The 21,000-nt window shown below is 43.5% G+C and overlaps 1 protein-coding gene across 1 annotated transcript in view; it reads left to right on the plus strand.

Moving 5' to 3' along the window:
* The window catches only part of LOC109910584 (seizure 6-like protein), a 240,985-nt gene that overhangs the window by 208,231 nt on the left and 11,754 nt on the right, over nucleotides 1-21,000 (plus strand). The window contains exons 13-14 of the mRNA XM_020509799.2: nucleotides 1,774-1,968; nucleotides 11,012-11,203. Of these exons, the coding sequence (XP_020365388.2) occupies nucleotides 1,774-1,968; nucleotides 11,012-11,203 (387 nt within the window). The remainder of the gene's footprint in view (nucleotides 1-1,773; nucleotides 1,969-11,011; nucleotides 11,204-21,000) is intronic.

The following is a 21,000-nucleotide window of genomic DNA, read 5'->3' on the forward strand; positions in this document are numbered from 1 at the left end:
GAGTTATCGTTTGGAAAGGAAGATTATGTACAGTTATTAGAGAAGATTGTGGTGCGAGTGAGAAAGGTAAGGGAAATAACGATCTTCAGCATATGTACCAACCTTTTGCTAGCTACAATCAGTTCTGAAGAAGGGTCACTGGACCCAAAATGTTGACTTTGCTTTCTCTCAGCAGACACTGCCAGACCTGCTGAATTTCTCCATCAATTTGTGTTTTTGTTTCAGATCTCCAGCATCCGCAGTTCTTTGTTTTATTTTTGTTTTAGGTATAGGTAAACTATTCCCATTACTGGTTGGGGATTCTACAACTAGGGGACATAGTCTGAGAATTAGGGCCAGACAGTTCAAGAGAGGTGTTAGGAAGCACTTCTACACACAAAGGATGGTGGATGTTTGGAACTCCCTTCCACAAATGGCAGTGGATGCTGAATCAGTTGTTAATTTTAATTCTGAGATAGATTTAAAGCAAAGGTATAAAGGGATAAGGGCCAAAGGCACTTTTATGGAGCTAGGTCATGGATCAGGCATGATCTCATTGTATGGTGGAACAGGCTGAAAGGGCTGAATGGCCTATTCCTGTTCCTATGTTCCTACACAGGTAGAATGGGCTGAATTATCATTTCCTGAGCTGTTATCATTCTGTGATTCTGTATCATGCGACTGAAAGCTTATTGTTAAAGGCAGAGCAGTTTTTTTTGTGCAATTAGGTTTCACCTTTCCCTGAAATGTGAACATATAATCCGCAGCAACAGTGCAGTACTGAGGCAGTGCTGCACAGATGGAGGTGCCATAGTATATTAAGTCGAATCCCTGCCTGTCCTCTCAGGTGAACAATGCATTACATAGAATCATTGAGATATACAGCAACTCATCCATGCCAACCAGATATCCTAAATTAATCTGGTCCCATTTGCCAGCATTTGGCCCATATCCCTCTAAACCCTTCCTATTCATATATGCACCCAAATGGACTTTTAAATGTTGTAATTGTACCCGCCTCTACCACTCCCTCTGCCAGTTCATTCCACATAGGCACCACCCTCTGTCCTTTAGGTCCCTTTCCTCTCTCACCTTAAACCTACTTTTGAAGAAGAGCAGGGAGGTCAGCTGGTGCCAATCTTTATCCTTTAACCAACATCCCTGCAACAGATTTTTTTTTAGTCATTGTAACATTGCTGCTTTTGGAACTTTTTTTTAGTGGAAAATGTAAAGACCAATTGGGATCTCAGGAAAACTTTATTTGAAGTCGTACTGTGGAAACTTTGATTCCTGCAAAGCCTCAGTTTAGTAATTAATCTCAAAGGCAGCTGATCCAAGAGTGTCAGAGATAGTAGGAACTACCAATGCTGGAGAATCTGATACAACAAGGTGTAGAGCTGGATGAACAAAGCAGGCCAAGCAGCATCAGAGGGGCTGGAAAGCTGACGTTTCGGGTCTAGACCCGAAACGTCAGTTTTCCTGCCCCTCTGATGCTGCTTGGCCTGCTGCGTTCATCCAGCTCTACACCTTGTTATATCTGATCCAAGAGTGTGCAGCATTCCACCATTAGCATACAGAATAACAGCCTAGATTTCATGTATGAGTCTGAGGACCAGGTGTATAAACCTACACCCTGTGGAGGAAAGGTCTGCCAACTGAGTCATGGCTTGACACTTGTGAAATCACACCCTTTCATAGCTTAGAATCTCCCATTGCAGGTTAAATTGACGTGAGGAATGAAAATCAATCTGTTTGATCTTTGATTCCTAAATTTGTCTTTCCTCCTCCTTGCAGAGGTTTCGCGGAACGACACCTGCTCAGACCTTCCAGAGATTCCCAATGGCTGGAAAACGACTCCTCACAGAGAAATGGTCCGTGGCACCATGATAACCTATCAGTGTGACCCAGGATACGACATCTTAGGAAGTGACACCCTGACTTGCCAGTGGGATCTCACATGGAGCAGTGATCCCCCATTCTGTGAAAAAAGTAAGCAGAGTCCATTGTCCTACATTGCTCTTACCCAAACTGGTTTACACCTATAAGGGAACACTTTAGTAGTGTGCATCTATCATTGAAATACAAAAATGCCTCTCGAAGAAAGCTGCTACAAGGACTTGTGCTGACCTGTAGAATTGGATAAGAGGTAGAAGACTCTCAAAAATTAGTTGTATGCCATTACGTCCAACACATTGTCTATTTTCATTTTTATAATGTGTTGAAGGTACCATGCTACCAAACCTCCTGTGTAAATACCATCTACAGGTCTCTTTGTGAACATTACCACGATAGGAGCCTGGTGACTGGTACATTATTGTGCTTTGATGAACACACAATTGTAGAATAGCATTTTCAACACTAGCTGAAACCATTTTCTAATGCCATGCCCTATAACTAATATTTTATGGATCAAGGGGTTGAGGTGCATTCTCAGGGAAATGCTGGGAGGATTTTCACATCATTAGCATTGCTGATATTGTCTACCATTTCTGGTGAGCAAAACTTTGACTGATGCTCAGTAGATACTGTATGAGCAATATACCCCGAATGAACTATTACTTAGGCTCCACAAGCAATCTATTATTTTACTACCATGAACAGCAATGTAAACCAGTGATTGATATGACAACCATGTATTAATGCAAGATAAATTCAAGCTGCTTTTAACGCTACAGTGCTCTCAGTTGGTGGATCTGTCTGTCAGAACTTGGGATAGAAAGGTCAGCAATCCACACTACAGTTCAAATACGTCCAAACTGGACAGTCAATATAATCCAGACCAGCGGATATAATTGGCATGTTAGTGAATATAGTGGGGTGCGTTCTTCTGTTACTGAACCTGGAGCTACGCATTTACTCAATGAATATGTTAATAAAATGAATAGAGCTGCATTCCGTGACACAGTTATCGTGGAGAGAAAAATAGAGCTAACGTTTCGAGTCCAGTGACCCTTTGTCAGAACTGACAGCATTTTGTGAAAAGGTGGGCATTGTTCTGTTGTTTCTGACTCCACTCAGATCAAGAAAGGTGGCCCTCGCTTTGAGAGAGAAATCAAAAGCTTTCAATCATCTGTCAGCCAAATGACCCTGCAAATGATGGCCATGACCTTCAACCTTCTGCATATTTATTTTTTCATTATTTATTCACAGAATGAGGTCATTGCTACCCAGGCCAGCATTCATTGCCCATCCCTAATTGCCCAAAGGGCAGGCAAGAATCATTACATTGCTATCACATGTAGGCCAGACCAGATAAGGATGGCAGTTTCCTTCCCTAATGAAACAAATGAGATTTTGCCCAACAGTTGATAACGGTTGCATGGTCATAATCAACTCCAGATCCTTTTAAAATTGAATTCAAATTCCACCATCTGCCATGGCAGGATTCGAGCCTAATGTCTCCAGAACATTATCTGAGTCTCTGGATTAATAGCCGAACAAATAATCTTAGGAATGCAGGCCTGACTGACTTTGCTTCCCCACATCCAATTGATTCAGCCAACTTGTGGGCAACTATGAGCCGATTAAACTTATATGAATCCAACCAGATTCAGTTTCCCCTTAATTTCTTTGAGGCGATAGCTGCCACATTAATGACAATGATCTTGCAATCCATCGCAGGTCTATCTAATTTCATGGGTTAGCTTATTCAAAACAGCAAAACACATTACAAGTTATGGAGCAGACATCACCGCAAACCAACACGTTTCTGTTTGTGCAGGTTGCAGACCTATAGCAGACTAACTGGCAGGCAGTCACAACATTATATACACATAACACATGGACTCTTTTAAGGTGAATTCTCTCAAAGGCAATGTACACATTGTGACAAAGCGAGTCAACTGTGTTGAACATTACAATGGTGTATATTTAGAATCACCAAAGGCTTTTGGTAAATTTTCACATGAAAGCACATTAACTTAGCTGAAAGCTGTGGAAATTCAAGTAAAAATACCTGCATTGCTCACAAATTGGCTGAATAGTAGGAAAAATATGGACTAGTGAAAAGGAAAGTATCAGAGTGGAAAAGTACTGAGGGTTTGCCCCAAAGGTCCAGAATTGGCACCAATGCTCTTTCTACTCTCCCTCAATGACTGGAATGCAGAAACGCAGTAGAAACTGAAAGGCCAATGGTAAGACAGCAGTGGAATCCGAGAGGACAACCAGACATTAGAAATTAAGATAATGCAAAATATGCTTGGGCTGAACAATGGCAGATATGAAAATGCATGTAAACAATTTAGTGAACAGGGGTAGGCCATTCCACTCCTCGAGCCTATTCCACCATTGGATAAGAACGCAGCTTGTCTGGTAGTTGCCTCAACCCACTTTCCTGCCCTTTATCCTTTGAATCCCTTATCAATCAGGAATTTGTCTAACTGAACATTGAATATATTTAGTGACCCAGCCTCCACTGTGCTCTGGAGAAGAGAATCCCACAGACTAACCATCCTCTGAGGAGAAAAATATTCTCCTCATCTCCGTCTTAAATGGATCCTTGTATTTTGAATCCTCCTACTTATAGCCTGTCCTGCAAGGGTAAAATCCTATCAGCATCTACTTTATCAAGTATCTTCAGAATTTTTCAATAACATCACCTCTCATACCTCAAAATGCCAATGAATGAAGGCCCAACCTGTCCGTGCCTTTCTCATTGATAGTCCCTTCATTTCAGGAATCATTTGAGTGAAGCTCCTAAGACAATTATATCTGTGCTTCAATAAAAGGACCAAAACTGTACACAGCATTCCACTATGTACAACCGTAGCAAAATATTTAATTTCCAGTCCCCTTGCAATAATTGACAACATTCCATTTGCCTTGTAATTGCTTGTTGTACCTACAAACTAACTTCATGTGATTCACATACCAGGACACCCAGATCCCTCTGTAACCCGAAGGTCTGCAATATCCCCATATTTAAATAAAATGCTGCTTTTCTACTCTTCCTGCAAATATGGAAAAGTTCACTTTTCCCACATTATACTCCATCTGCCAAATTTATACATCACCTGCCTATATCCGTTTACAGACTTTTTAATTCCTCTTCACTATTTACTCTGCAACCAATCCTTGTGTTATCAGATGAAATTAAAATCAGACAAGTGTGAAGCGCTGCAGATTGGCGGGTAAATGAGCAACATGTGTAATCTATGAAAGGTGTTGAAATATGTACAGATGAAATTGAAAGAAACCTTGGAGAGTGATAGACTCACCATCTCGAACAGCAATCAGATAAACGAATAGGATGTTCACCCACAGCCAATATAGTAGAATTCAAGTCAGAGGGAGCTATGATTTCTGAAGATGAGTCCCGACCCGAAATGTTAGCTTTCCTGCTCCTCTGATGCTGCCTGGTCTGCTGTGTTCATCCAGCTCCACACTGTGTTATAATCAAATAATACTGAGTTCTGGTTAGAACACACCTTGAGCATTAATTCCAGGTCTGGTCGCCAAGAAGCAGAAAGGACAATCACACTTGGAACGTGAGGAGTATTGCAAAGAAGAATCATTTGAGTCATTTCTCATGTCAATGTCTGTGCTGTGAGGGTAGACTAGAGTCTGCTCCTCCATTCGATCATGGCTGATATCTTTCTCAACCCCATTCTCCTGCCTTCTCCACATAATCCTTGATTCCTTTACCTATCAAGAATCTATTGTTCAGTTCTTTAACTATATAGGATATGTCAGAAAGATAATCTTATCAGAAAAATTCTAAAGAGAGGAGCTACTTTCTTAGGTTAACTAAAGAAGTTAGGGGAAGTATTAAACTTAAGGGAAAAGCATATGATTGTGCAAAAGTGAGTGGCAAGTCAGATAATTAGTCAGAATTTGAAGATTGGCAGAGAAAGACTGAATGGTTAATCTCAAGGAAGGAATTAAAGCATGAGAGAAGTTAGCTAAGAATATAAAAACAGATAGCTGAGTTTCGAGAGGCATTTACAAAGGAAAAGAGTATTGGTCCTACACAGATTGAGAATGAGGAGTTAATACATGATAATAAGGTAATGGTAGATGTAATGAACAAATATGTTGCTCCATTTTCACAACAGGGAATGTGAAAAAGTTTCCATGAGTAACAGTAAATCGGGGGTGGAAAGGAAAGAGGAACTTAGCGAAATTACAATCACGAAGCAAACTGATGGAGACCTGGGCTGTCTATTCTTTGGTCTGATGGTCCTTATTCCAGAGTCTTAAATTTAGGTTGTTAGTGATGCGTTAGTGTTAATTTTCCAAAATTCCATAGATTAAAAAAAGCTCCATCAGACTGGAAAGGAATAAATATTATTCTTCTCATCTAGAATAAGGGGAGGTAGACTATAGGAAACTCTCATGCAGTTAGTTTGACTTCTATCATGGTGAGGGTGTTAGAATCGATCATTAAAGAGAGTATAGCTACACAATTAGAAAATCACAGGGTAATCAGCAAGAGTTAGCAGGTTTTGCCAAAGGGAAACTATGTTTAACCAAACTTTAACCTTCACCTTTGAATGAGTGCTGTGGATAAAGGGAGCCTGTAGACTTCAATTTTCATGAGGCATTTGATAAAGGAACTCATCAAAGGTTGTTAGGGAATATAAAAGCTCATGGTACAGGTGGTAACATACTAGTATGGATAGAAGATTGGCTGGCTGACAGAAAACAGAGAGTTTGCAAAAATAAGTCTTTGTCTTGTTGGCAGGAAGTGATGAGTGGAATCCCATCGGGGTCCATGCTGATGTGTCAACTGTTTACAATTTACATCAAAGACATAGATGAGAGGAGCTAAATGGTAGCTAAATTCACAGATAATAGTAAGATAGGTAGAACAATATGCAATGAAGAATACATAAGGAATTTGGAAACGGATACAGCAAAGTTGAGTGAATGGGCAAAATATGTCGGATAATGTGGGAAAGTGTGAAATTGTACTTTGACAGAAAGAGTGAAAAAAGCAGATTATTACTTAAATGGACAACAACTGCAGAATTCTGAGGTACACAACGATTTAAGCATTCTGCTGCAGGAGCCACAAGAAGTTAGTATGCAGGTACAGCACAAGTAGTCTAATGGGATAAGGCTATCCTTTATTACAAGAGGAATTGAACATAAAAGTAAGGATATTATGCTTCACTTAAACAGAGGGTTGGTAAGACAATATCGTGCATACTGTGTGCAGCTTTTGTCTACTTATTTCAGGAAGAATGTAAATGTATTGGAGATGGTTCAGAAGAGGTTTATTTGATTGATAACTGAAATGAATTGATTGTTTTATGAGGAAAGGTTGGACAGGCTGGGTTTGTTTCCACTGGAGTTTAGAAGAGTGAGGAGTAACTTGATTGGAGTGTATAAGAACCTGAATGGTCTTCATAAGGTGGATGTGGAAAAGAAGATTCTTCTTGTGAATCAGTCCAGAACTAGAGGACACTGTTTTAAAATGAAGGGTCACTCTTTCAGGACAGAAATGGGGGAAAACGTTCTCTCTGAAGTTTAAGTCACTATGGATCTCACTGCCTCAGAAGTTAGTGGAGACTGAATCATTGCATATTATTAAGGCAAAGATAGATAGATTATTAGGCAGGGGAATGAAGGTTTATCAGTGGTAGACACAAGTGTGGAATTCAAAAAATGAACAAAGCAGCCATAGTCTTATTGAATGGGAGAGCAGGCTTGATCCACATCCCTATAGCACAACGTGTGTGGGGGCATTGGGGTAGGGGAGAAACTCGATGTATGCGGCAGGGAAATTCATCATTGCAGAGCTCCTGAAGGTAACAAACTATTGGAACAAAGACAAAAGCAGAAAGCAATATGCTTAAACTCTCAACAACTCAACACAGCTCTAAACACTTGTCGTCTGTTCCACCGTCCCAAACTGTAATGACAGTGGATCTTCAGACAAACCTTCACCCTCCATTTGTTTATTTTCAGCACAGGGAGTGTAGTGATTGTAATGAGGTCAGCCAGGTGGACCACACAGAAAAGGAGTTCCCTGATTGGGGCTGTTAATCTGGTCCAATCAGGGAGCCCTGGCTGACAGATAAGAACAGGATGTCAGACATCCTGCTCACTCTGAGGGAGTTGGATTGTTTTAAAATGTATACATTAGAGGGATGTGGGTATCGCTGGCTGGCCAGCATTTATTGCCCATCCCTAGTTGCCCTTGAGAAGATGATGGTGAGCTGCCTTCTTGAACCGCTGCAGTCCACCTGCTGTGGGTTGACCCGCAATGCCATTAGGGAGGGAATTCCAGGATTTTGACCCAGAGACAGTGAAGGAACGGCGATATATTTCCAAATCAGGGTGGTGAGTGACTCAAGATGGTGAAGGGAACTTGAACATGGTGGTGTTCCTGTGTATCTGTAGCCCTTGTCTTTCTAGATGGAAGCGGTTGTGGGTTTGGAAGGTGCTGTCTGAGGATCTTTGGTGAATTTCTGCAGTGCATCTTGCAGATAGTACACACTGCTGCTACTGAGTATCAGAGGTGGAGAGAGTAGATGCTTGTGGATGTAGTGCCAATCAAGCGGGCTGCTTTGTCCTGGATGGTATCCAACTTCTTGAGTGTTGTTGGGGCTGCACTCATCTAGGCAAGTGGGGGAGTATTCCATCACACTCTTGACTTATGCCTTGTAGATGGTGGACAGGCTTTAAGGAGTCAGGAGGTGAGTTACTCACCTCAGTATTCCCAGCCTCTGTCCAGCTCTTGTAGCCACATATTTATGTGGTGAGTCCAGTTGAGTTTCTAGTCAATGATAACCCCCAGGATGTTGATGCTGGGTTGTTCAGTGATGGTACCGTCATTGAATGTCAAGGGGTGGTGGTTAGATTGTCTGGTCGTAGCCTGGCATTTGTGTGACGCGAATGTCACTTGCCACTTGTCAGCCCAAGCCTGAATATTGTCCAGATCTTGTTGCATTTGAACACGGACTGCTTTAGTATCTGAGATGTCATGAATGGTGCTGAACATTATGCAATCATCGGCAAACATCCCCACTTCTGACCTTATGATGGAGGGAAGGTCATTGATGAAGCAGCTGAAGATGATTGAGCCAAGGACACTACCCTGACGAACTCCTGCAAAAATGTCCTGCTGCTAAAATGACTGACCTCTAACTACCATGACTTTCTTTCTTTGTGTTAGGTATGACTCTAACAACCAGAGAGTTTGCCCCCTGATACCCACTGATTCCAGTTTTTCTCGGGCTCCTTGATGCTACACTCAGTCGAATGCAGCCTTGATATCAAGGGCTGTCACTCTCACCTTACCTCTGGAATCCAGCTGTTTTGTCCATGTTTGAACCAAGGCTGTAATGATGTCAGGAGCTGAGTGGCCCTGGCAGAACCCAAACTGGGCATCACTGAGCAGGTTATTGCTGAGCGGGCGCTGCTTGATAGTGCTGTTGATGACACCTTCCATCACTTTACTGATGATCGGGAGTAGACTGATGGAGCAGTAATTGGGCAGCACAGTGGCTCAGTGGTTAGCACTGTAGCCTCACAGTGCCAGGGACCCAGGTTTGATTCTACCCTTGGGTGACTGTCTGTGAGGAGTTTGCATGTTCTCCCTGTGTCTGTGTGAGTTTCCTCTGGATGCTCTGGTTTCCTCCCACAGTCCAAAGATGGGCAGGCTGTAGTGTTCAGGGATGTGTAGGTCAGGTGGTTTATAGGGGGATGGGCCTGGGTGAGATGTTCTGTGGGTTGGTGTGAACTTGTTGGGCTGAAGGGCCTGTGTTCACACTGTAGGGATTCAATGATGATAATTAGCCAGGTTGGATTTGTCCTGCGTTTTATGTACAGGACATACCTGGGCAATTTTCCACATTGTCAGGTAGATGCCAGTGTTGCAATTGTACTGGAACAGCTTAGCTAGGAGAGTGGCAGGTTCTCAAGCACCAGTCTTCAGTACTATTGCCAGAATGTTGTCAGGGCCCAGAGACTTTGCAGTGTCCAGTGTCTCCAACCATCTCTTAATATCACATGGAGTGAATCAAATTGGCTGAAGATTAGCATCTGTAAAGCTGGGGACCACTGGAGGAGACAGAGATGGATCATCCACTTGGCACTTGTGGCTGAAGATTGTCGCAAAAGCCTCAGCCTTATCTTTTGCACTGATGTGTTGGGCTCTTCCATCATTGAGGATGGGGTTATTTGTGGACCCTCCTCCTCCAGTGAGTTGTTTAATTGTCCACCACCATTCACAACTGGATGTGGCAGAATTGAGCAAGAGCTTAGATCTGATCTGTTGGTTGTGGGATCACTTAGCTCTGTCTATCACTTGCTGCTTATGCTGTTTGGCGTGCAAGTAGTCCTGTTTGGTAGCTTCATCAGGTTGACACTTCATCTTCAGGTATGCCTGGTGCTGCTCCTGGCATGCCCTCCTGCACTCTCCATTGAACCAGGGTCGATCTTCTGGCTTGAGGGTAATCAGTGTTAAAGGTGGTTGATGATGGGATATTAGCCTCTGTGCAGGTATTTCAGTGAGAACAAGTGAACATGGGTTATCCACAAGAGGCTGGAGTGTGTAACCAGCTTGTATCCAGTTGATGATGAACCAATGGGAACACATATCATGATTCCAAGAGTAAAGAAAGGAAAATAGTCAGGGTAATGAGGCTCCAGGATCCCCATAAGGAATGAGAGGATGGGTCTTTGTTTGATCACGCTTGGAAAACAAGCAGTAATAAGAGTGGGCATTTTTCCCCCGAAAATCAAATGAACTGGGGCTTGGAGGCAGAGCCTATAATAAGGTGTACTGTGCATACTCTGGGGAAGTTGAAGCACTCCAATTAATCACATGATATATTTCCATCGTTAAGTTCTAATACGATTAAATCATAAACCGTAAATCATACACATAAATCATTTGTGAACTTGTGCATTACGCCCTTTCTTAGCAAGAGTGAGTATAACTCATCTCCGTTTTAGGGTTTTGACATAATCTGGTCATTGTAGCATGTTGTATATCAAATGAAGCATCTCTATGATGCAGCCCATGAATAGTAGCACTAAAGGTTTAAATTCTCTGTCTGTCCCTTTCTCTCTCTTGCTCAAGTTATGTACTGCACAGATCCTGGGGAAGTCAAACATGCCAGTCGCTCCATTTCTGATACCAAGCTACTGGTGGGGTCCACGATACAATTCAGCTGTGACCCAGGCTTCATACTGGATGGAAATGCGCTGATAACCTGCTACAGCCGTGAGACTGGTACCCCACAATGGACCTCCAGACTTCCCTATTGTGCACGTGAGTCAAAGAGAACTGAGGCGAAGTTTGCAAAGCCTCATTGTAATTGCGGATTTGAACTCCTTCGGTAGTTAACCCAGTAAAAGCAACATCTAATTAACCAATTTCGCTTAACCTGGTTTAACGTGAGTTCATTTATCTCATCATCTAAGATAGTGGTTGGTGTGATGCAACTTGTATCAACCAGCAGGAGGAGAATATGGCCAAAAAAGCTCCCTCCCCATCTCTGCTTCCCCCTTCCCATTTCTGCTTCCCCCTTCCCATCTCTGCTCCCCCCTTCCCATCTCTCTCCCCACTTTCCATCTCTCTCCCCACTTCCCATCTCCCTCCCCACTTCCCATCTCCCTCCCTGCCCAATCCATTTTATTGATTCTCTCTCAGCTCACTCCCAATTACTGTCTCTCTCTCTCCCCTGACTCTCCCACACTCTTCTCTCTCTCACTCTCCACCCTCTGTCTAATTAACCTCCATTTCTCATCCCTCTTATTGTCTTCCTAATTCACCACACTCTCCCTTCGTTCTGTCTTCATCTCCTTTCTCCCTCTCCCTCTCCCTGCTCCCTCCTCTCTCTTTCTCTAAACTTCTCCTCCTCTCTCTTTCCTCTCTCCCTGCTCAGACAGGTCCCTCACTCTTAAGTTTGAACTCATAACCCAATGTTAATTTCTCTCTAATTAATTGACTATAAGACACTAATTTTAATTAATTGTCTACCTGATCAGATTTTCATTGTTATGATGGTGTTACTGCTGTTACTGCTCTTTTACAGACTCAACAGTTGAAAATACAGTCCTGTCTAAGAATGTGCTAACCAGTGTCTAAACTAACCATTTCTACCAGCTAATGATACTGACTGTGGGCTCAGTTTCCAGCTTGAGAAATTGGAGACAAACAAACCCTTTGAATTTAAACAAATGCACTTGCATGGGATCCTGAATATTGATTCCTTGAACGTGTCATAGCTGACGAATAATTCTGCTTAAAACCAAAACAATTGACTGCAGAACAGTGTTACCTCACAGCACTTTCATATAGTCTCCGAGGAGACTGGTGACAAGCTTGTTGTCTGCTGTTCGACGACCAGGAGGTAGAAGAAGCATCATTAATAATTAAAAAGAAAATGTTTGTGGTCAAAATGACTTTCAAAGTAGGAGTGTCCTGACGGCAATTTAAAGTAGTAAATGTTCAAAGAGTTTCATCACCACATGACTGCTGCGGAACTCTGGTTAGGCCATAGCTGGAGTACTGTGCGCAGTTCTGGTCACTTCACTATCAGAAAGTTGTGATTGAACTGGAGGAAGTGCAGAGGAGATTCACCAGGATGTTGCCTGAGATGCAGCATTTCAACGATGTGGAGGGACTGGATAAGCTCAGGTTGTTTTCTCTGGAGCAGAGAGGTTTTGAGAGGGCACCTGATAGAGGCGTATGTGATTATGAGGGCTATGGACAAGAGAATAGAAAGCAGCTGTTCCCCTTAGTGCTTGGTCAATAACACAATAAGGGGGCATAATTTTAAAGTGAAGGGCAGAAGGTTTAGAGGGGATTTGAGGAAAAACCTTCTCACACAGAGGATGATAAGGGTCTGGAATGCACAGCCTGGGAGGGTAGTTGAGGCGGGAAACCTGACAAACTTTAAAAAGTACTTGGCTGAGAACTTTAAATATCATAACAATCAAGGCTATGGGCCTACTATAGGGAAGTGGGGCTTGTGTAGCTAATACTGTATTTTTGATGGTATAGACTCAATGGGCCAAAGGGCCTTTTACATGATTCTGCACATCAAAATAAAAGGTGGATTTTTTTTTAATTCATTGGATGAGGGTGTCACTGACCAGACAGTATTTACCACTCAGAGGACAGTCAAGAGTCAACCACATTACTGCGGGTCTGGAGTCACATATAGGCCAGACCAGGTAGGGATTGCAGTTTCCTTCCCTAAAGGGAATTAGTGAACCAGATGGATTTTCCCTGACAATTGGTTCATGGTCATTATTGAATTCAAGCTCCATCATCTGCTGTGGTGGTATTCAAACCCAGGTCTCCAGATAGTTATCTGGTTCTCTGGATTAACAGTCCAGCAATAGTACCACTGGGCCATCACCTCCCCTGACAATAACGGCAATGTTTCTTTGTACATGAATCACAGAAAGTTCATATGCACGTAAAGTCGAGCAAGTAGGAAGATAAGTGATATGTTAGGTTTTGTCAGGAAGGAACTGGAGTATATGATTAAAGAAGTTTTACAACAGTTCTACATTTCTACAGTTCTACAGTTTTACAACAGTTGCTCATGGCATCAATATGGGAGGACATATTTGCCCTAGTGAGAGTGTAACAAAGGCACATTGACTGTTTCCTCGGATGAAGGGGTTGTCCCATGAGGGGACATTGAAGAGACAAGCCTATGAGAGGTTACGAGTTGAATCCTGGAACATCTGTAAGGCACCAGGCAGGGTAAATGTTGATAATACGATTCCTCTTGGCTGGGCCATCAAGAACACAGATTTGCATTCTCAGAGTAAGGGGGCAGCCATTTAAGGATTGAGATGAGGGGCGATTTCTTCAGTCAGAGGGTTGTGGATGCTCAGTCACTGAGCATATTCAAGCAAGGCTGGTAGATTTTTGAATGCTGGGAATTAAGGTCAAGGGAGCTAGAGTCATAAAGCACGGAAACAGTCCCTTCAGTCCAAGCAATGCATGGCAACCATAATCCCAAACTAAACTCGATAGTGCAGAAAGTTGAGGTTAGGGTAGAAGATCAGCCATGATCGTTGTGATGGATATGAAAGAGTTAAATAGGAACTTCACCTGTTCTAATTTATAGCACAGCCATGAAGGGATCATTGGGAAGGGCAAACAGACAGTTGGCTGGACTCTGGCCCAGTCTCCTGATGAAGGCATATGTATCACTTGATAGTGAGAGTTAATATGCCAGAAGTTCATGCAAGTTGTATATAATTGCTGATTTGTAATCAACTACATCTTGTTGTCAAAGACAAGTGCCTCCCCACCTGAGGCTTATGAATGGTCCATCGTCCACCAGAGCTTACTGTAACAGCCTTTAAGATTAGTGTAGGAAGGAGGGACAGTGACACTGCTGTACCCCAAACACAAGCCACCCAGGCATCATGTCACATTGTAACACGCTCTTCTGTTGTAACAATGATCTTTTGAATGACAGAGCAGACTCAAAGGCCAAAATAACTAATTCCTCCCCTCTCACCTCCATTCAAGGCCCTAAACAAACCTTTCATATCAGACAGGTACATCCTGTATATCCGTTAACTTGGTCGACTGTATCCGCTGCTCCCGATGTGGCCTCCTCTACATTGATGAGACCAAGCAGAGGCTCGGAGACTGCTTTGTAGAGCACCTGCGCTCGGTTCGTGACAAACGCCAACACCTTCCGGTCACGAACCATTTCAACTCCCCCTCCCACTCCTTGGATGACATGTCCATCCTGGGCCTCCTCCAGTGTCACAACGACGCCATCCAGAAACTGAAGGAGGAGCACCTCATATTCTGCCTCGGGAGCCTACAGCACAATGGCCTAAACATGGATTTCACCAGTTTTTAAGTGTCCCCACCCCCAGCCTCATCTCATGTCCAACCCTCCCTCTCATCCCTGCCTCCTTGACCTGACACAACCTGTCCATCTTCTCTCCCACCAATCTGCCCCTCCCTTCCCACTAACCAATCCCCACCACTGCCTACCTGCAATCACCTATCACCATCCCACCTACTTTCCCCAGCCCGACCCCTTCTCTCTATTTATTTCCCAGCTCCCTAGTCCCTCCCCATTTCTGAAGAGGGGTCCTGACCCAAAACGTCAGCTTTCCTGCTCCTCTGATGCTGCCTGGCCTGCTGTGTTCCTCCAGCTCCACACTGTGTTATCTCAGACTCCAGCATCTGCAGTTCTTGCCGTCTCTAACTCCTGTTCCTATTTCTTTTCACACTGTGTGATAGGTGCAACAACGAACGCCAATCAGAAACATTTATATGCTTGTATTGTGCTTTGAGACATCAAAGTTGTGAGTTAATCCCGACATATAATTAGGGTGCAGAGCCCTGTGGGTTTTTGACTTATCTATCTTCTTCTTGAGCTGGAGCTAATTGTTTCTCAACTAACTTTTGCCTTTGTGTGTTAAATTGCTCCATGGCCTTCTCCCTCCGTATAACAGTAACCTCTTGCAGACCAACAACTCTCTGAGATCTCTGTAACCCACCAATTCTGGCCTGTTCAGCCTCCCCAACTATAATCACTTACTTAATTGCAGTCATGCCTTTAGCTACCTAAATACCATAAAGCTCTGACGTTTTCCCTCCAAACCTCTCTGCATCTCTCTCCTCATTTAAGACAGTTTTATTAAAATCTACTCCTTGACCAAAGTTTGGACCATCTGCTCTTTGAGTTCTCTGCGTCTAATTTTGCTTCATAGGGCTCCTGTGATCTGTAACCGTGTGTGATGAAGGGGGTGATATTAACCCGAATCGTTAATTCTGATTTCTCTCCACAGATGCTGCCCAGACCTGCTGAGTTTCTCCTGCAATTTGTGTTCCTGTGAGCTGCTTTATTAAACCAAAAGCCACCCATGAATGTTAAGTTGGTTTTGTGGGCCTTGCATAATCACAGAATTGGTAGGGGCTACAGGTTTCTGGCGTGTTGTTTGTTTAAACACTGTGTCCTGTTATAGATAGATTGTAAGAGTCAGACTGCTTGCAGATACGTTCTCTTGTCTACCTTGCCTGTTTGTACTCACACCACCTACCCCAGATTATTAGTCACTACATTAGTTCTCCATGCTCTGCAGGAGACTGCAGTACCGGTTACTGCAATCATCTATCAACAACAGACTAAGCTACAAAGCACACAATTGTTTTAATAGTGCCCCGAAGAGAGACAGCCGGTTCATAAATCTTTGAAGCATTTATTCAAATGATGTGACAAAATTGTTGGTGCAGCATATTTCAAGCAACGACTATTAATATATTCTGCAATTAAGAAACATATCCAGGGATACGTAATTGATGCACTGAGTGACTAAATCACTCTAGAGCAGAGGTGAGTGGCCCTCACATGCCTTCAGTGTGCCAGAGCCAGTGGGTGCTCTGTGAAATGGCTATCAATGTGCTGCAGTAAAAGGAAGAAAGATCAGCCTTTCCTCAGATATCCTGCCTTTCGTCACCTGACCGCAATGCTTTACAGCACTTTGAAAGTGTACTCGGTCATAAGGCAGGAAACACAGAAACCAATTTATGCACGGCAAGAATGTTCAAACAGAAACGTGATCATAGCAGAGAATTACAGCACAGAAACAGACCATTCGGCTCAGGGGGTTCTACATGTGTGTCCTGCACCATCTCACTCTGTCTCTCAAAAACACACACACAAATATACACATACACACACACACACAAACAGAGGCACACAAACAGGCACACACAGAGTCACATACACACACACATACATAGTCACATAGTCACATACACACAATCATATACACATACACACACATAAACAGAGACACACACAGTCTCACACACACACACACATATACACACACAGTCACATGTGCACACACAGATACAGATACACACACAGTCACACATGCACACATTGACACACACACATACACATAGAAACACTCACACAGGCACAGATGCACACACAGACACAGACACCCATGCACGTGCGTACACACACACAGACACAGACACACAGCAACACACAGACACACACATACTCACAGAGACACACACAGACACATACGCATGCAGAGACACAGACAGACACACAAACACAGACACACACACATAAACACACAGTGCTGGAAAACCTCAGCAGGCAATATCCATGGAGAGAGAAACAGCGTTAATATTTTGAGTTGAATATGGCTTTTCAGTCATGTCTTATATAGTCATATCAGAGTCATATCGGACTCAAAGTGTTCTCTTTTCTCCCCGTCCACTCGTGCTGTCAGACGTAATGCATTTCCCCAGCACTTTCTGTTATTTAATTCTATTCCTCTCTCCCTATCTAACCCTCCATTCCCAGCTTTTGACGTGCTCTTGTGGCCATAGTATTTAAATAGCCGGTCTAGGTCAGTTCCTGGTCAATGGTAAGCCCCAGGATATTGAGCATAGGAGATTCAGTGATGGAAAAGTTCACTGATTGTCCAGGGGCAATGATTAGATTCTCTCCTTTTCGCAACATCGCATTGCCTTGTATGGTGTGGATGTTACTTGCTGCTAATCAGCCCGTGGCTGGATGTTGTCCAGGCCTTACTGCACTTAGATAAAGGCAGCAGAATTTTTGATGAGTGCAAGTTTGCAAAGGGTAAGAGGTGAGGTGCTGACCAGGAGGCTGCTGGAATGGTGACTTTTGGAGGAACGTCAGGCAAGGACGATGGTTTCAGCAGTCGATGAGCTGAGGTGGAGGCAGAGTCTGACAATGTTGTGGAGTTGGAAATTGGAATGAAGGAAGTGTGAGACAGAAGTGTTCATAAATCCTCCGGCTTCTGCAAAGCCTTAGTTTAATGGAGTTGGCACTGTTTGAAATGAATTCAATGTTTTTTTTTGCAGTCCGTCATGATTCAGTGAGAAGGTTTCTGCTGCCATCTCCTGGCAACCTACAGGAATTGCATATTTAGAAACAAAATGATGGCAGCTTGAAAGATTTATGGTGAGAAAAACCTAAAAAAAAAATCTGCAGATGCTGTAAATCAGAAACAAGAAACAGAAATGGTTCGAAAAGCTCAGCAGAACAGTTCTGAGGAAGGGTCACTTGACCTGAAACGTTAAGTCTGATTTTTTTCTTCACAGATGCTGCCAAACCTGCTGAGCTTTTCCAACGACTTCTGTTTTTGTTCCTGTACTCGATGGAGTTTAGAAGGATGAGGAGTGAATCTGATGGAAACGCACAGAATACTGAGAGGCCTGGATAGAGTGGATGTGGAGAAGATATTTCCAACAGTACGGGGGACTAGGACCGGAGGGGCACAGCCTCAGAGGGAAGGGTTTTAGAACTGAAGAGAAGGAATTTCTTACGCCAGAGGGTGGTGAGTCTGTGGAATTCATTGCTGGTGTGTGCTGTGGAGGCCAAGCCATTGAGTGTATTTAAGACAGAGCTAGGTAGGACCTTAAGGGGTGGTGCAGTAGGAGTGTCCATCCCTCCAAGCCTCAAGGCCCAGGTTCAAGTCCCACCTGCTCCAGCAGTGAGTAATAACATCTCTGAACGGGTTGATTAGAAAACAGTACTTTTTTTTAGGCAGGTTCTTGAATAGATAGGTTACCGAGAGAAGGCAGGAGAATAGGGTTGAGAAAGGTATCAGCCGTGATTGAACGGTGGAGCAAACTCGATGGGCCAAATAGCCTAATTCTGCTCCTTTGCCTTATGGTCATTGACCTCATTAAGTGCCTCATCAATATGCAGCCTCCTACCTGGTGTGAGGAAACTGGATATTGAGAATTCCTGACATTCCAGCTCAATCCTTGTTCCTCCAGATTATCATCGCAGACACCCATCAAACAACCACCAGGACATATTCCAGGACAACATTCACCCCCCCCCCCCGTCCTTAGATGCTGGCGTCCTAAACCTGCCAGCCTCTCAGCAGCCTCAGGGCCCCTCTCCAATTCACTGGACAGGGCTCCTTCCTGCATTTTAAAGCTGCATTTCGGGATGCAGAAATTGCACTCTGCTGCAAAAGACACTTTGCACAAGGACATGCAGCCAGCTCGCTGGATAGGATAAGACTGTATTTCCGGGCTACTCGCTTTCTCTCTGAGTGTTCCCCCATCTTGAACCTAACCAGATGCTCACACCATCCCTACCTTGCATTCTGGGCACATTGTCGATTGTCAGGAAATACCCATCTGGTTCACTAATATGCTTTAGGGAAGGAAACTGCCATCCTTACCTGGTCTGGCCTACATGTGACTCCAGACCCGCAGCAAAGTGGTTTACTCTTAACTGCCCTGTGGGCAATTAGGGATGGGCAATAAATGCCTGGGCCTAACCAGAGACACACACATCCTGTGAATTAATTTTGAAAAAATAGATGCTTGATCTACAAGGGATTCAAAGGATTATTAGGGACAGACAGGAAAATGAAGTTGAGGCTATATTAAGATAAGCCATGATCTTATCGAATGGCAGAGCAGACTTGAGGGGCCAAATAGCCTACTCCTGTTCCCAATTTGTCCGTTCCCATCCTGCCATTGCCCCACCCACATTTATCTCTCTGAGCAAAAATCCTAAAGAACTGCGGCTGCTAGAAATCAGAAACAGAGCTCATTATCTGGTTTAAACAGTAGGTCAGACAGTGACCTTTAGCCTCTGTACCTTTGACCAGTGGAATGGCCTACGCAGTGACTTTAATCAAAGACAGAGCGGACAGCACGCTTGGGGATGGACTGGGTGATAGCTTGGCTTTTCAGTTCCCGGAGATTGCAAAATGACCTTGTCATGACTGACAGCCACAACTGGATAGATCAATAGGTTCTGAAAGAGAGTCACTGGACACAAAATATTTACGTTGCACTTTCTCCACAGATGCTGCCAGATCTGCTGAGTTTTCAAGCAATTTCTGATTTTGCTGCTGATTTTTTGATCTCCTGCAACGCAACAACACTCCAAGTCTCAGCACTCATTCTCTGTGCTGGAGGCTGCCTGAGGCCAAAGTTCTGGAATTCATATCCCAAACCTCTCTGTCTTTCTCTCTCTTCTCATTTTAAAACATTCTTAAAATCCATCCTTTTTAAGCAACCAATAAGTCGATATATCTCATTACATGGCTCTGCAATAAATTTTTGATTGATGTGACAGTCCCCCTGAAGCAAGTTGGGATGTTTCAGTACATATTAAGGAAAGCTAATAATGCACATCAGTTTTATAAATGATAAACTGCAGCCAAAAATGAAACCAATCTGATGTAGCTCCTGGACAAAATCACAGGCTACGTGTATGCAGTCTTACAAGGTGAGTTTTCAGGGAAATCCGCTCTCCAGTTGTCAAATTTATATGAGAAAATAACTTCTCTCCACACTACAGTGTTGCCTTTTGCCATTTTGGACCTCAGTGGAACCAAAAGCCACTGTGCATCTATCCAAGTGTGGCTGTCAGATGCGACAAGGTCGTTTTTGCAATCTCTGGGAACTGAAAAGCCAAGCTTTCACTCAGTCTGTCCCCGAGCCCCCTGACCGCCCTGTCTTTGATTAACGTCACTGTGTAGGCCATTCCACTGGACGAAGGTACAGAGGCTAATGGTCACATGCCAGACAATGTGTTCCTTCATGCCGAGTGTTGACAAGAGAGCAACACAAACCAGATGGCAGTGTGCCTGGACTCTTATGACCGCCTGTCACTCAGGTTTAGCTTCTGCACTTGTGACCTCTTTTTCCATATGGTGTTGCGGACTGCAATACCTAGGAGAGGAGAGAAGTAAATGAGACTCCTGTCTGTCCCATCATCTTTGTGGCTGATTATGCAAAACATTGACACGAGGCAGAAGGGAGCTTGTGGTCTAATTCCCCTTGCTGTCACTGCAGTATCCCTCAAACAGATAGGCAGGGAACACAGGAATCAACTCAGTTAGAGATCTGAAGGGGAATAAGGTATCCTTTCAAAGGATCATCTGACTGTGTTTTACCAAGAACATAAGAAAGCTAACTTTCACAATGAGTGATGGATAAAGGGCAGTGGTTGCATTTATAAAACAGCTTTTGCGGTTACAAATACCCACAGCTTTGAGAAGCCCTTTACAGGAGATGGTGGGAGGAAGTAAAGCAGATGAAGAGGA

Source organism: Rhincodon typus, chromosome 24, assembly GCF_021869965.1.
Source record: "Rhincodon typus isolate 14 chromosome 24, sRhiTyp1.1, whole genome shotgun sequence".
NCBI classification, from domain to species: domain Eukaryota; kingdom Metazoa; phylum Chordata; class Chondrichthyes; order Orectolobiformes; family Rhincodontidae; genus Rhincodon; species Rhincodon typus.